Here is a 13,268-nt window from a genome sequence, read left to right as displayed (position 1 = left end):
ATTTTTGACCGCTAATGATATAAATTTGAAATTATATCATTAGCGGACGGTTAGGTTGTTCGTTAATGATAAAATTATATCATTAGTGGTCAACATCCTGACCACAAATGCAACATTATATCATTAGTGGACGGTGTATCATTAGAGGTTGCTACACTATGAAAAACAGTTAATATATATCTTCCGAATACTAGTATCACATGTGTGTAGTTGTCCTATTTATTGTAATTAGCAATTTTGCCTACTAACAGTCAGGAACGTCTTGTTAATAAACTGGTACATGTACCAGGCAAGGAATGTACTTTCTGCAGTTAAATACATCTTTCAGTCACACAAACATTGCACATGCGTTCCAACTGTCAAAAATAATGTATGGGAATTGTTTTGTAAAAAAAAAAAAATATTGATTGGATTTTATTTACATGATCAGCCTTACATGAACAAAGAACACTTTACAGAGAGAGAGAGAGGGAGAGAGAGAGAGAGAGAGAGAGAGAGAGAGAGAGAGAGAGAGGATGGCGTCTATTTAAAAACCATGTACTAGAATTAATGCTTAATATCCATTATCTAAATTTTCTTAATTCATTTTGAGTTTATCAAATTTGGTTTTGTACATGTGAATTTTATTTTTTATGAAGTTGATATCTCATCATTGGTCGAGCAATCATATTAATCAACAAGCTGCATATTGTAGAAACAGTTGAGTGTGCGCTACAATGTCCACCATTACGAACGTAAACAATTGAGTTTTGTAGAAATAATAGTAGTGATATGATAATGATATCCAGATTTTAAATCATAAAATATCATTAAAAAACCTCCTATTTTTTCAGATTGATGATATTTTCTTAAAGTCATTACCCTCTTAGTCACGTTTTGATGTGTTCCACTGTCCAATCGCTCTCTTTTTATGCTGATTTTGTCAGGGTTTTTTTCGCTGTGCGTAAAACACGTCAAGCTGCCACCGATCGAAGTCAGTCAGTAACGCAGTAATCATAACGCAACCGCTCTTAGGACTTTTACGTTACGTCAACCGTAATCACCTGTGTGTATCCATTTGTATTGGCCTAATATATTTTTACTTACACAATATGATAATAATCCATTCACAAAACATTAAAATATTTTTTCTAACGTTATGTCACGTCGTAATACAAAAATATCGCAACTTTTAGCAGAGCTCGGCGTTCGAGATATTTGATGAAATATGTAGCCAGAGTTATCAAATACTGTGAAGAATAAAGATAACCCTGTCATCATTTTCACTGTATCCATAGTTTTGGAGAAAAATTACAAATTACATTAATTTACAAATTGCATTCAAAACAAAATACCTTAGTCTTTTAGAACATTCACAAGTTGCATTCTGTTGTTGTTTCTACATGAAAAACTCCAACAGATGAATCCTTCATTTATATAATTTTTACAAGTACATAGTTATAACAGTTTGACATATATATTTACAATAAAAAATTCAACAAATGACAGTTTTATGCCTCTGTTAAGTCATCATTGAAGTACAGATGGATTGCCTGGAGGAATGTGTCATCGTTCATACTGAGTTTATAGAACTCTTCATCCTCATCTGGAATACCATTGTCTTCCAGCGTTTTGTCCATATCCAGATTTCTGCCATCATACTTCCATGTGTAGCTGGCAGCATGGGCATTGTATCGGAGATATCTGGCCAAAATCTCTGTCATTGTTTCTTCTGAACACACCTTTAAAAAATCAGAACTCCTCAATCATATGCACATAAGGTCTTTTATAGCACAGGCACCAAACATTTTATATTTTTTGATAGCTTGTAATGAAAAATGACAGGTAAAGGATATTAACAGAAAAAGACATATTTATTAGGTCATGTGCCTGATCAATCAACGAATATGCTTTTAAAACTAAGACTTTTGATACTGAAAATTTATACATGTACATTAAAAAGATTATTGCATAACTTAATTAATTCAGCAACCTACCTCAATCACTTGGTCTTGTGATGTTAAGGTATTTATTATCTTAATGTGTCGTGTTTTCTTTGACAAAATTCCAACAAGATAGCCCTCATCTCTCCACCAAGGGCGCCCAAAATCATTTGCCCAGTCAGCATCTGGATATGGTGGGGGAATGTGAATAAATCGTCCATTTGGACAGTATGGAATGACACATCCAGTCTGTGGGTCTACATGTGTACGGATCTGAAAGCATACAATCAAGTACACTGGATAGAAAAGACTTATTGCATGTTGTTCTAAACCTATGCATGATAAAAAAAAAATATCCTGACATGTTTCTATAATGAGGTTTAAACAAACTGAAATCAAGCAATTTATATTGATATACATCAAAGTGTTTCCATTATGATATATGTGCTGTACTATGGAACTGTTAAGTAAGTCACGTGAATAAACAGTTCGTCAGATATGACAATGAACATGATTAAAATCAATTAAAGTACATTTTGGCAATATTAGGTATTTTGTCAAGAATTCGAAACTACGTAGTAATTAAACCCAAATTATTGATATATCTCTAAAACTGACTGAACAAAGTCATTATTTTCAAAACACAGTTGATTTACCTCTTTTGTTTTTGGATTAAACCAATGTGATATATCTTTTCCTGCTGACTGTATAATTGGTTTCAACAAAACATCTCCTGTAAATAAACAAAATAAACCAACTATTAATTATTATTCATAAAAAATGCACTAAAAAAGTACATAGATTCTTCAAAAATAATGTCAACAACAACCTATGATATATCAATGAAACTTAGCTGTCATGACATGCAGGTGCTAGGCCTATTTCTTTTCTGACGAAAGATACAAATGAAATTTTTACCTTTATATTTTTCACACAGGGGTGTTAAGTTGTAGACTTTTCCCAAAAACGAGACCCATAAATCATCAGCTGTGTTATGTACTGAAACCTCATTTGGCGTGAAGTATTTTGGTCTCCCCATTTTGCCTTCACTCTTCTTGAAGTTGTCAATATCAACTTGACAACGAAATAACAATTTATCAGAATGTTAGAAGAAACAAAACGAAGTTGTTAGATAAATAATGTGAAAAAACGTATAATTATTTCTGGTGATATAAATATATATATTTTCACGGACAAATAAAATGTGATTAAAAATACAGTCAAATTATATACTATAATTGCAATATTACTGTTTTAATAAATTCTTTTTCTTAAAAACCATTCCATGTCTAGAGTTTAAACTGGTTCTCTCATTGGGAACCAATCGTAATGGCAGGGGAAGTTGTGGTAAGTTAGGGATTCTTGATTTGCCTTTGAAATTCACATTATTTGCAATATATTTGACCTACATTCTTTAACTCTAACGCACATTAGTATGATATTAATAACTCGGGACAGACTATAGGTCAAAGATGCTTGATATATTTCGAGTTTCCTCAATATTGCATTGTACAGTTATATAATATGTAAACGGTGTGACCGTTGGACCGAGCGCAGATTTAACACAGTGCAGTTTGATTTTTGTAGAATAAAATTTATTTGAAACGCACACAGTAGGATCCGCATGTTTGCCTATTCAAATCATTAGCCGAAGTTTAACTAAACGTCGCGTGCTCAGTCTACATTATGACGTCATATTTTAGACGTAAAACGTTCAAGTTTTGTCTTCGGAAATAGCCGAAAAGTTCCGAACTTTTATTTTATTTCTTCTTTCATTGTTCATCAATTTAATTCATATGAATGCCGCTGTACTAAAATTAAATACTTTATTCGGTATCTAAAAGATCAGTTAATTTTATTTTCCATCTGATAATTTGATAAGACATACATAGAACAAGTCGTGTTTCTTGATTAAAACACTATTGAAAAGTATCTGGTTTCCCTTTTAATTTCTTTTAATTCGAATTACCTTCTATTGAAACACTGGAACTTATTTAATCGAGTTTAGGGGCAACAAACATCGATAAGTACCGATCAATCAATGATCGAACTAACTTTTTAAAAACAAAATGGCTGCCAAGATGGCGGCGCCCAGGGCTGGAAGAAATTTTTTTTGGCCTTAGTACCCCTGATTCAACTTTCACTTTTCACTGATTTTCTTATATATACGTGTTACCATTAATCCTCGCTTCGCGAGGCAGGCTTCGCCCGCCTCTCGCTGCGCTCGGTATTAAGAGGGCACAGAGGCTTACAAGTATTGAAAAAAAAAAGCATCAGTAAAAAAGGGTTACTACTAAACAGAGAACTTTAGAGAACTCTGGCGATTTTTTCATATTTAAAGTATTTAGAACCTATATTTGCATTTTATATGATAAAAAAGTTGTATTTTAGTCGAAATATATATTTAAAATATTTGGATTTAAGTACTAATATGTAAACGGTGTGACCGTTGGACCGAGCGCAGATTTAACATTATGCAGTTTGATATTTGTATGATAAAATCTATTCAAAACGCACACAGTAGGATCCGCCTGCATGGTTGCCTACTCATACCATTCGTCAAAGTTAAACTAAACGTCGCGTGCTCAGTCTACATTATGACGTCATATTTCAGACGTTCAAGTTTGTCTTCGGAAATAGCCGAAGAGAGTTACGTAGAGTTCCGAATTTTTTTATTTCTTCTTTTAATGTTCTTCAATTTAATTCATATGAATACCGCTGTAATAAAATTGCATATATTGTTCAGTATCTAAAAGATCAGTTTCTTGTCGTTAATGTTTTTATTTTCCATTTGATAATTTGATAAGACATACATAGAACAAGTCGTGTTTCTTGATTTAAGCACTATTGAAACTTATCTGGTTTCCTTCATAATTTCTTTTAATTCAAATTAACTTCTATTGAAACACTGGAACTTATTTAATCGAGTTTAGGGGCAATAAACATCGATAAGTACCAGTCAATCAATGATCGAACTAACTTTTAAAAACAAAATGGCTGCCAATATGGCGGCGCCCAGGGCTGGAAGAAATTTTTTTTGGCCTTAGTACCCCTGATTCAACATTCATTTTTCACTGATTTTCTTATATTTACGTGTTACCATTAATCCTCGCTTCGCCCGCCTCTCGCTGCGCTCGGTATTAATTATTTCACGCTAAACATCAAGTTGGGGGAGACTAAATTATTCAAAGGATCTCGATCCCAAGCAATTTACAAGTCCATTAAAATAATTCTTTCAACATTTAATATAATTCTTGATATGGATTTTATTTAAGGTTAATTATATTTTATAATTTCTAGTGTTAGTGTCTTTATTCTCCGTTTGTGATTTGTTATGATTTTAATTAAGATACTGACTTTTTGCTTGCACAGTTGTCAACTTCAAATCTTGATAGTTTTACCTGAGTGTAATAAAACAACTCTTCTCCTGGTCGCCATGAATATGCATTTATAAATGGACAATCGAAAGAATATCCGAGATCCACTATGGCACAATTCTGGTGTGGTTACACATAAAGATACTAAGAGTTTCAGCTGGGAGTTGCCATCAAATTTAAAATTTACAACGATAAAACAGTCTGACAGAAATCATTTTAAACGAATTAGTTTGACTTACTAGTATTTCCCTACAGTCTCAAAAAGTAATGAAAGTATTCATTTAATAATACCCCTTATATACAGTCATTGCATGTACACGCAGTTTGTAAAAAATTAGAAAACATACAGAGACCAAAATTCATGTCGATTGTATCAATAAAAAGATATGATAATATATATGTGTTTTCAATAAATAAGGCATAATTAAAAATAACTTTTACAAGAAACAAAACATCAATTGTGAGCAATAGAACGATTAACTAGTCAATATTAAATGGAAGCAAAGTCACAACACAGACAGATTGAAACATTAGATGCACCAAAGATGTGTCGAGATGTTGTCTCTTCATGGCATACGTCATAAAATAACCAGGGGTAGCATCAAAGCATAGGTCATTTGAATTTGTTGGACTGTACATAACAAAATTGATTTGTAGTGTTATCGCAGACAAAGACACTAGAAATTGTAAATATTAATTAAGTGATTAAAGGCTATAAAAATAGTGCATGAATTGCCTTTTCCTTACAGAAGAAATTAAAGGGGCATGTTCACGATTGTGGTCAAATTCTATATTTCTGTTTTAATTATTTACAATATGCTTTAGGAATACATTTTTAATGATCAAATGAAATTTAAGAGTCATTCGTTAAGTAAAAAGCAAGATACATTTTTTCTGTACATTAATAATAACGTACGTAAGTTGTTATATTTATAACAACAGAATATGATCATTGAAATGTGATAGCTTAATATATATTATGTTGTGTTTTTACGTGCATTATTATACCAGTGGCTTGAGGTAACCTGTATATAGAAACAATGTCTAAATGACATTAGATCGGGATCGGAGTTTGACGATCACGATGACTAGATTTCCTTCGGGAATTTGTCTTTAATTAGTTTAAAATCAACTTTAATGAGTTTATGTATGTAGTATAACATGTTACTGAACAGATACATGCATAATAAAGCATTTATTAGCCCTTTTAAATGAAAAAATCCCAGAGTTCTCTAGGGTTCTCTAGAGTTCTTTAGAGTTCTCTATTTAGTAAGACCGGTAAAAAGTTGGCATCTCGGAAGACATTTTTCCGTCGCGATTCTCACTTTTTATAATTTTTTCTGTGTAAGGCTGTGGGAAGAGGCCTGGATGGTCGTGGCCATTTTTAGACCATGTTGACCCCCTTTAGACGAAGAGCTCTATGTAAATTAACATTTAGGAACATGTTTTAATGTTAAAGATAAAATATTTGGATGTTTCTTTATTATATGATAGGTTATGGCCAAAAATATCGTGCTTAAAAGTTTCAAGGCAAAGTGTTGCATGTGTTGGCAGACTTCTTACATGTTTTAAAAGAGCCAGGATATAATTTACTGTCGATCATATTTGTACGAAATAGGGGTTTTGCACTTTAAAAAGTTATTTATCTCCGAAGTTGGATGTTTGGACAACGCTTTAAAATTGATAATTTTGTGTTTTTCATGGAGTTTTATCGATATTTAAAGGTAAATTGCACTAAATATTTTACATTTTCCGTATAGTGTTACAATTAAAAATCACCAAACATATAAATTGATGAAGTGCATAAATGAAAAGAGCTCTAGCTATTACCAACAAAATTTGGCTGCTCAAGCGATGATTAAAAACGTCTTATATGTATTGAAAAAATAGGAATGATGGTTTTGAAGCCTAGAAAAATAAACAAATCGTCACTCTGGATACAACAACTCTTTAAATTGAACAGGTGATTATCATCAAAACAGTTATTTAGCAAAACAAAAACAAACAAATCAAAAATTATGTTTCCGATGTTTGAAAACCATGTTAAATACATAATTTTTCATGATACTGGTAATTGAATAATTTAGCCTGAAAATGATTGAAATGATACTATACTTTTAACACACAATGATAAATAAACATATCCAAGCATTTAAATGATTTCAAAACATTTATAATAGTTGTGCCCGATCAAAGTTATGGTTGAATTTTTTATTTTAAAAATTAATCTTAAGTAGTACAAGCAAACAGGTATGAAATATGACACATAAACGTTCAGCAATGTTTTTGAAAGTTTAAAATTAATTTTTGACCAATTTAAGAGATTTATTTAGAACTAAGGGGCATAACTCACATATTGTTTACATTAGAAATGCCATTTTACCACAATGCATGATGGAGCCGAAGACTCCGTTTTTGGAATCCCGACAAGACTGCTTAAGGTGGCTCATTAGACATTACACCTGGAAAAAAAAAATTATTTTCAAAAATTTGATTTAGAAAATGTGAACATAAGCCCCAGGCAGATTTGAACTCATTTTCTGCTGTTCACAAACTCGATTATTTACTTGACTTACTTGACTTATTCCTGTTCGCTCCTTGGGGAGCATAGGGCCGCAACCACTCCTCGCCAGCGGACTCTGTTTTGGGCTACTTTCTTTAACTGGGCCCAGGTGAAGCCTGCCTCTTTTGCCTCTGACTCTACTGATCTTCTCCAGGTTTGCCTAGGTCTCCCCACCTTTCTCTTTCCCTGTGGGTTCCAATCCAGTGCCTGTCTTGTGATGTTTTCTGGGGATTTACGTAGAGTGTGGCCTATCCATCCCCATTTCCTCCTCTTTATTTCAATGTTGATGGGATCTTGTTTGGTCTTTTCCCATAGGCTTGTGTTTGATATGGTGTCTGGCCATCTGATGTTAAGAATATGGCGGAGACATTTGTTGACAAAAGACTGGAGTTTGTTGTTTATCGTTTTTGTTACCTTCCAGGTCTCCGAGCCATACAACAGGACTGATTTGACGTTTGTATTAAAGATTCTTGTTTTGGTGTTGATGGAGAGTGCTTTTGAATTCCAAATTTGACGTAGGGTGTTGAATGCATGTCTTGCCTTGTTGGTACGACTTTTAACGTCGTTGTCAGCGCCCCCGTCCTTACTGACAATGCTCCCAAGATAGGTGAATTTGTCGGTCTCTCTGATGTTCTCTCCATTTAACTGGATTGGTGTATTCTGTTTGTTGTTTATTCTCATCACCTCTGTCTTTTTAATGTTTATTTTTAGGCCAGTCTTTTCTGCTTCTGCTGCGAGGCGTGACAATTTCTCCTGCGCATGTTGTTGTTTGTGGGATAGCAGGTCAATGTCATCTGCAAAATCCAGGTCCTCGAGGTGTTTGGTGAAGGTCCATTGGATTCCAGTCTTGTTGCCTTGCATTGTTTCCTTCATGATCCAATCAATAACAATTAAAAATATTGTTGGTGAAAGAATGCAGCCCTGCCTTACTCCTGTTTCTACTTTAAATGGATGTGTTAGTTTTCCATTGTGGATTATGTGACATGTGGCGTCGTCGTACAGGTTTCTAATGATGCTAATGAACTTCGGTGGTATTCCATAATGTTCCATTAGTGTCCAGATGGTTGACCTATCCACACTGTCAAAAGCTTTTTCAAAGTCCACAAATGTTGAATATAGTGGGGACTGCCACTCAATAGACTGCTCTATGATGATTCGAAGGGTGGCGATTTGGTCTGTGCATGATCTGTTCTGGCGAAACCCTGCTTGCTCTGGTCTTAGTTCCTTGTCCAATGCTTCTTTCATTCTTTCCAAGATTACTCTTGTTAGAACTTTGCTGGCAATGGATAAAAGCATGATACCTCGCCAATTTCCACATTGCGACAGGTCACCTTTCTTTGGTAGTTTTACTAGGTATCCTATTTTCCAAGCATCTGGAACTTTTTCTTCTTCCCATATCTTTTGTAGTAGAGGTTGTAACATCTCTGCAGACTTTGTTGGGGTAGCTTTAAGAGCCTCTGGGGGAATGCCATCTGGACCAGCTGCTTTTCCGTTTTTCAGTGTTTTAATTGCCTTGGTAATTTCTATTCTAGATGGGGGTCCAGTTATGATTTGAAGTTCATTCATTATTGTTGGTATGTTTGCAGTACTGGGTGGTGGTGGCCGGTTTAGAACTTCCTTGAAGTGCTCTACCCATCTGGCTCTTTGTCCTATATCACTGCTGATAATCCTTCCCTGCTTGTCTCTTACTGGGGTGTTAGTGTTCACATTCTTACCTGACAGAGTTCTGCTTATTTCATACAGCTTTTTCATGTTGTTCTGTCTGGCTGCTGTCTCTGCCTCTTCAGTCATGTCATGGACAAACTGTCTCTTGTCTTTTCTAGCATTCTTTTTTACTTGTATGTTGGCTTCCCTATATTCTTTTTTCAGTTCCTCTTTTTGTTGAGCATCCTTACACTGGTTAATTTTCTGCTTCAACTCTTTCCTTATTTTAACTATTTCCCATGTTTCGGCTGTTATCCAATCTTTGTGCTCCCTCTTTCTCTTTCCTAAAACTTCACTGCATGCAGTTTTCCAGACGTCTTGGAGCTTAACCCAATGGTCTTCAATAGTTGTTACTGTCAATCCCTCTAGTGCATCGAACTTGTTGCTTATTGCGATGTTAAACTCATCATTTTTTTCTTTGTTTTTAATAAGGCGGACATTAAATTTGTAGTGAGGTGTTTTTGATTTATCTTTAAATGCTCTGAGTTTCATTCTAAGCGTAGCTGTAACAAGTTGGTGATCTGAGGCTGCATCTGCTCCTCGTCTTGTCCTTACATCAAGCAAACTTCTTCTCCATTTTCGCATGATGGTAATATGGTCTATTTGATTTTCTGTCTTTCCATCTGGAGAAGACCAGGTTGTTTTATGTATCTTCTTATGTGGAAAGATGGTGCCTCCTATGACTAGGTCATTGAAATTGCAGAAGTCTGTAAAAAGTTCTCCATTTTCATTAATGTTACCAATGCCGTGCTTTCCCATGATAAGTTCTTTGTTGGTGTTGTCCTCTCCAACTTTGGCATTCATATCTCCCATCACAACTTTTATATCTCTGCGAGGTGCACGGTCTATCATTGACTGTAGTGCAGCATAAAATTCGTCCTTCTCCTGCTCCTCTGCTGCATTTATTGGGGCATAACACTGAATGATTGTGATCTTCCTTCCCTTTGAGTTGAACCTGGCTGACATGAGTCTTGGCGACACTGGTTCCCATGCTATCATCGCTTTTGTTGCTTCTGGTGACAACATAAGGGCAACCCCTTGAGTGTGTGCATGATCCTGGTCCTCATGTCCAGAGTATATGATGGTTTCTCCTGATTCTAAGCGAACTTGTCCTCTTTCATTCCATCTAACTTCGCTTAGGCCAAGTACCTTGATGTTGTACCTTGTCATCTCCTTTGCTACTTGGGCAGCTTTTCCGACCTCGTATAGGGTTCTGATGTTCCAGGTCCCTATCCTGGTGTTGGCCTTAATCGACAGAAGATTTGTCGGTGCACTGGCTTCCTGATGGCTTTCACCTGCACACGTCATGAGGTCATCTTGCGAGCCATCTTCCGGATCTAGGTCTCGCTCTTGATGTGGTGTTGTTGCGGTTTCTGTAGCACTGTGGTTTTTTTATGAGGTGGAGTTGCTAGCCCCACGCCCAACCCCCTGGACCCGGAGGGCCGGTGGTTTTCTGTTAGGGTTTTCCTTCCCTTAGTCACTGGTTCCGGTTATTTAAAGGCGCCGGAGGCTCGCCTTTCGCCACTGTCACTCAGCTGCCGAGGCATTTCCAGGGTCACCATGGCGTGGAGGTGTGACATGTGACTTGCTGGCAGAACCTATTTGAGACGGTGGGCATTGACTCAAGGTTTTAATAATGGCACTTAGTGACACTTAGTGACATCCCTCGAGACCCATACCAGCATTTGACCCCCGATTATTTAACCACTGAGTTAATATGATGATATTCAATCAAATTGGTTGATACAAACATTTTAAGAAAACATTCGAATTGCGATCTTGTGACGTAGTGTCTTACAAAGTATAAGTCTGGATGTAGTGAGGTACCTTAAATGTAAAAAAAATATCTGTATTAAAAAAATTATACTTTTTATGTAATATATATTTCTGAAATTTTGAAACACCTTTACCAGGAAAAGAAAGACACTGATAAAGATGCAAGTGAAGGGAAGAAGAAATTGTCCAGCTGGCTGAACAAAAGTATGAAGGTCAAAATGACAGATGGAAGAACTCTTATTGGTAAGTTAATTATTTTCTTTTTTATTACCGGTATTTGTTTTATTATTTTTATTTTGATATTTTGTTATTGTTAAAATCCTCAAATAAAGAGTGGTGGAACTTTTGCCGATATGATCAGTAAGAAACATTAAAACTATATTCAGTGAATTTGAAATTTGTAACTGGATATAAGATTTTAAAATAAAGTGTTTCCCTACTTTACATGGTATACAGACTTGAAAAAACTATATCATTTATTGTTTTGCATTTAAATCAATAATCATTATAATTTTTAATTTCAAGTCACAAAATATGATAAAGTTTTAAAAAATTTCAAGTGGACCGATGTGTCTAATGCATATAAGGTGAGGGGGAGGTGCCTTACATTTTGTGCTGACCTATCTAATATTTCCTACCAGGTACATGTATTTTCAGTATTTCTTTGAGATTGGAATTGGAAATGTTCCTATTATCTATCATAGTCCTTAAAAAAAAACATTTATCAAACAAAATAAATGTGACTAGGTCTGATTGGTAAGAATTTACAGTACATAGTTCTTTTTAAACATTGCTGCTGATATATGTGTTTTATATATAGGTGTGTTCCTGTGCACAGACAGGGAAAGAAATGTCATTCTCGGAGGTTGTGAAGAGTACCTTAAACCACTAGGTATATGTTCTTTTATAAAATATACGTGTACTAACCTGACCCCAATAAAATTACACTGAAAATTATATGGAATATATTGGGTTGTTTTTTTAAACCAAATGTTGCTTTTCTTTGAATCTTAATTGCTTTAATGCCTGTTATGTCTAGAAAACATTCAAATCATTGAAAGCATGTATTTAACCAAAGAGTACTTCTACTTTTTAGAGGGTAATGAAAAAGAGGAGCCGCGTATATTGGGATTAGCCATGATTCCAGGTCACCATATTGTCAGCATCTCGATTGATAAGTCACAACTTCAGGACTCAGAATTTCAGTGAAGGGACAGAGAAAGTTATCACTGGAGTGGCTCTATCAAATGTGGCTTCATGTCAGTGGAAGAAGGATCAATATAAGAACATAAGAGCCAATGTTGTAATAATATCACCAGAAAAGGACTTTGCAGAAAACAATCCAAACTGCTTCCATGTTATGCAATATTAGATTATCTTAACATTTAAACATGTATTATTGTTATACTCTGTTGTTGATATTTCATTGTTATTGTAATGAATTGTATACATCCATATTTCTATAATGAATTGGACAACAATAAAACGATTAAAAGAAACTCTCCTTTGGTGTTTTATTTCTTGAAATTTATTAATACATCATACAATTTAATAGTACCGGAGTACTATATTTTTTTAGTTTATGATACATATATACTGTATTGTTTAGATACCAGTTTGCAAGTATATGTATTTTTTTTTCACTGTTAAAATTTTTGCTTTGCTCTTAAAACTTCATTAAGGTGGCTCTATACACAAATTTTTGATGACGCAGTACGCAAAAAAGTAAATCTGGAAGAATGCAATTCCGGTACTGGCTGATTTAAACTGAGGCGAATTGTGTGGGGACGGCTCTTTTGAAAAATTTGTTAATTGAATAGATTGAATTTCATAATTGGAAAGTTCATTACTTAAAAGTAATGTGGTATGTGACACCTTCACTTTGTGTCGTATTATTTATCGAAATAAACAATAAAATCAAGTATA

At 34.6% G+C, this 13,268-nt stretch overlaps 2 protein-coding genes across 3 annotated transcripts; one reads left to right on the top strand and one right to left on the bottom strand.

Moving 5' to 3' along the window:
• Nucleotides 1-1,398: 1,398 nt before the first annotated feature.
• LOC128188805 (cytochrome b5 domain-containing protein 1-like) lies at nt 1,399-3,006 on the bottom strand. The gene is made up of 4 exons (XM_052860079.1): nt 2,841-3,006; nt 2,579-2,655; nt 1,977-2,195; nt 1,399-1,721 (listed from the first exon to the last, which is right to left on the bottom strand). Exons 1-4 carry the CDS (start codon nt 2,959-2,961, stop codon nt 1,491-1,493), a joined length of 648 nt encoding a protein of 215 aa, XP_052716039.1. The 5' UTR covers nt 2,962-3,006; the 3' UTR covers nt 1,399-1,490.
• Nucleotides 3,007-3,229: 223 nt separating this feature from the next.
• On the top strand, nt 3,230-12,846 carry LOC128190175 (N-alpha-acetyltransferase 38, NatC auxiliary subunit-like). 2 transcript variants are annotated; one of them, XM_052862108.1, is made up of 4 exons: nt 3,230-3,269; nt 11,480-11,585; nt 12,163-12,234; nt 12,439-12,846. In XM_052862108.1, exons 1-4 carry the CDS (start codon nt 3,252-3,254, stop codon nt 12,549-12,551), a joined length of 309 nt encoding a protein of 102 aa, XP_052718068.1. In that variant the 5' UTR covers nt 3,230-3,251; the 3' UTR covers nt 12,552-12,846. The 2 variants fall into 2 exon arrangements, with proteins under 2 accessions (XP_052718068.1, XP_052718066.1); XM_052862106.1 differs by lacking the exon at nt 3,230-3,269 and adding an exon at nt 7,672-7,740.
• The last annotated feature ends 422 nt before the right edge of the window (nt 12,847-13,268 follow it).

This window comes from Crassostrea angulata, chromosome 6 (genome assembly GCF_025612915.1).
Source record: "Crassostrea angulata isolate pt1a10 chromosome 6, ASM2561291v2, whole genome shotgun sequence".
Taxonomy (NCBI): Eukaryota; Metazoa; Mollusca; class Bivalvia; order Ostreida; family Ostreidae; genus Magallana; species Magallana angulata.
This window is presented reverse-complemented; position numbering and strand designations above follow the sequence as displayed.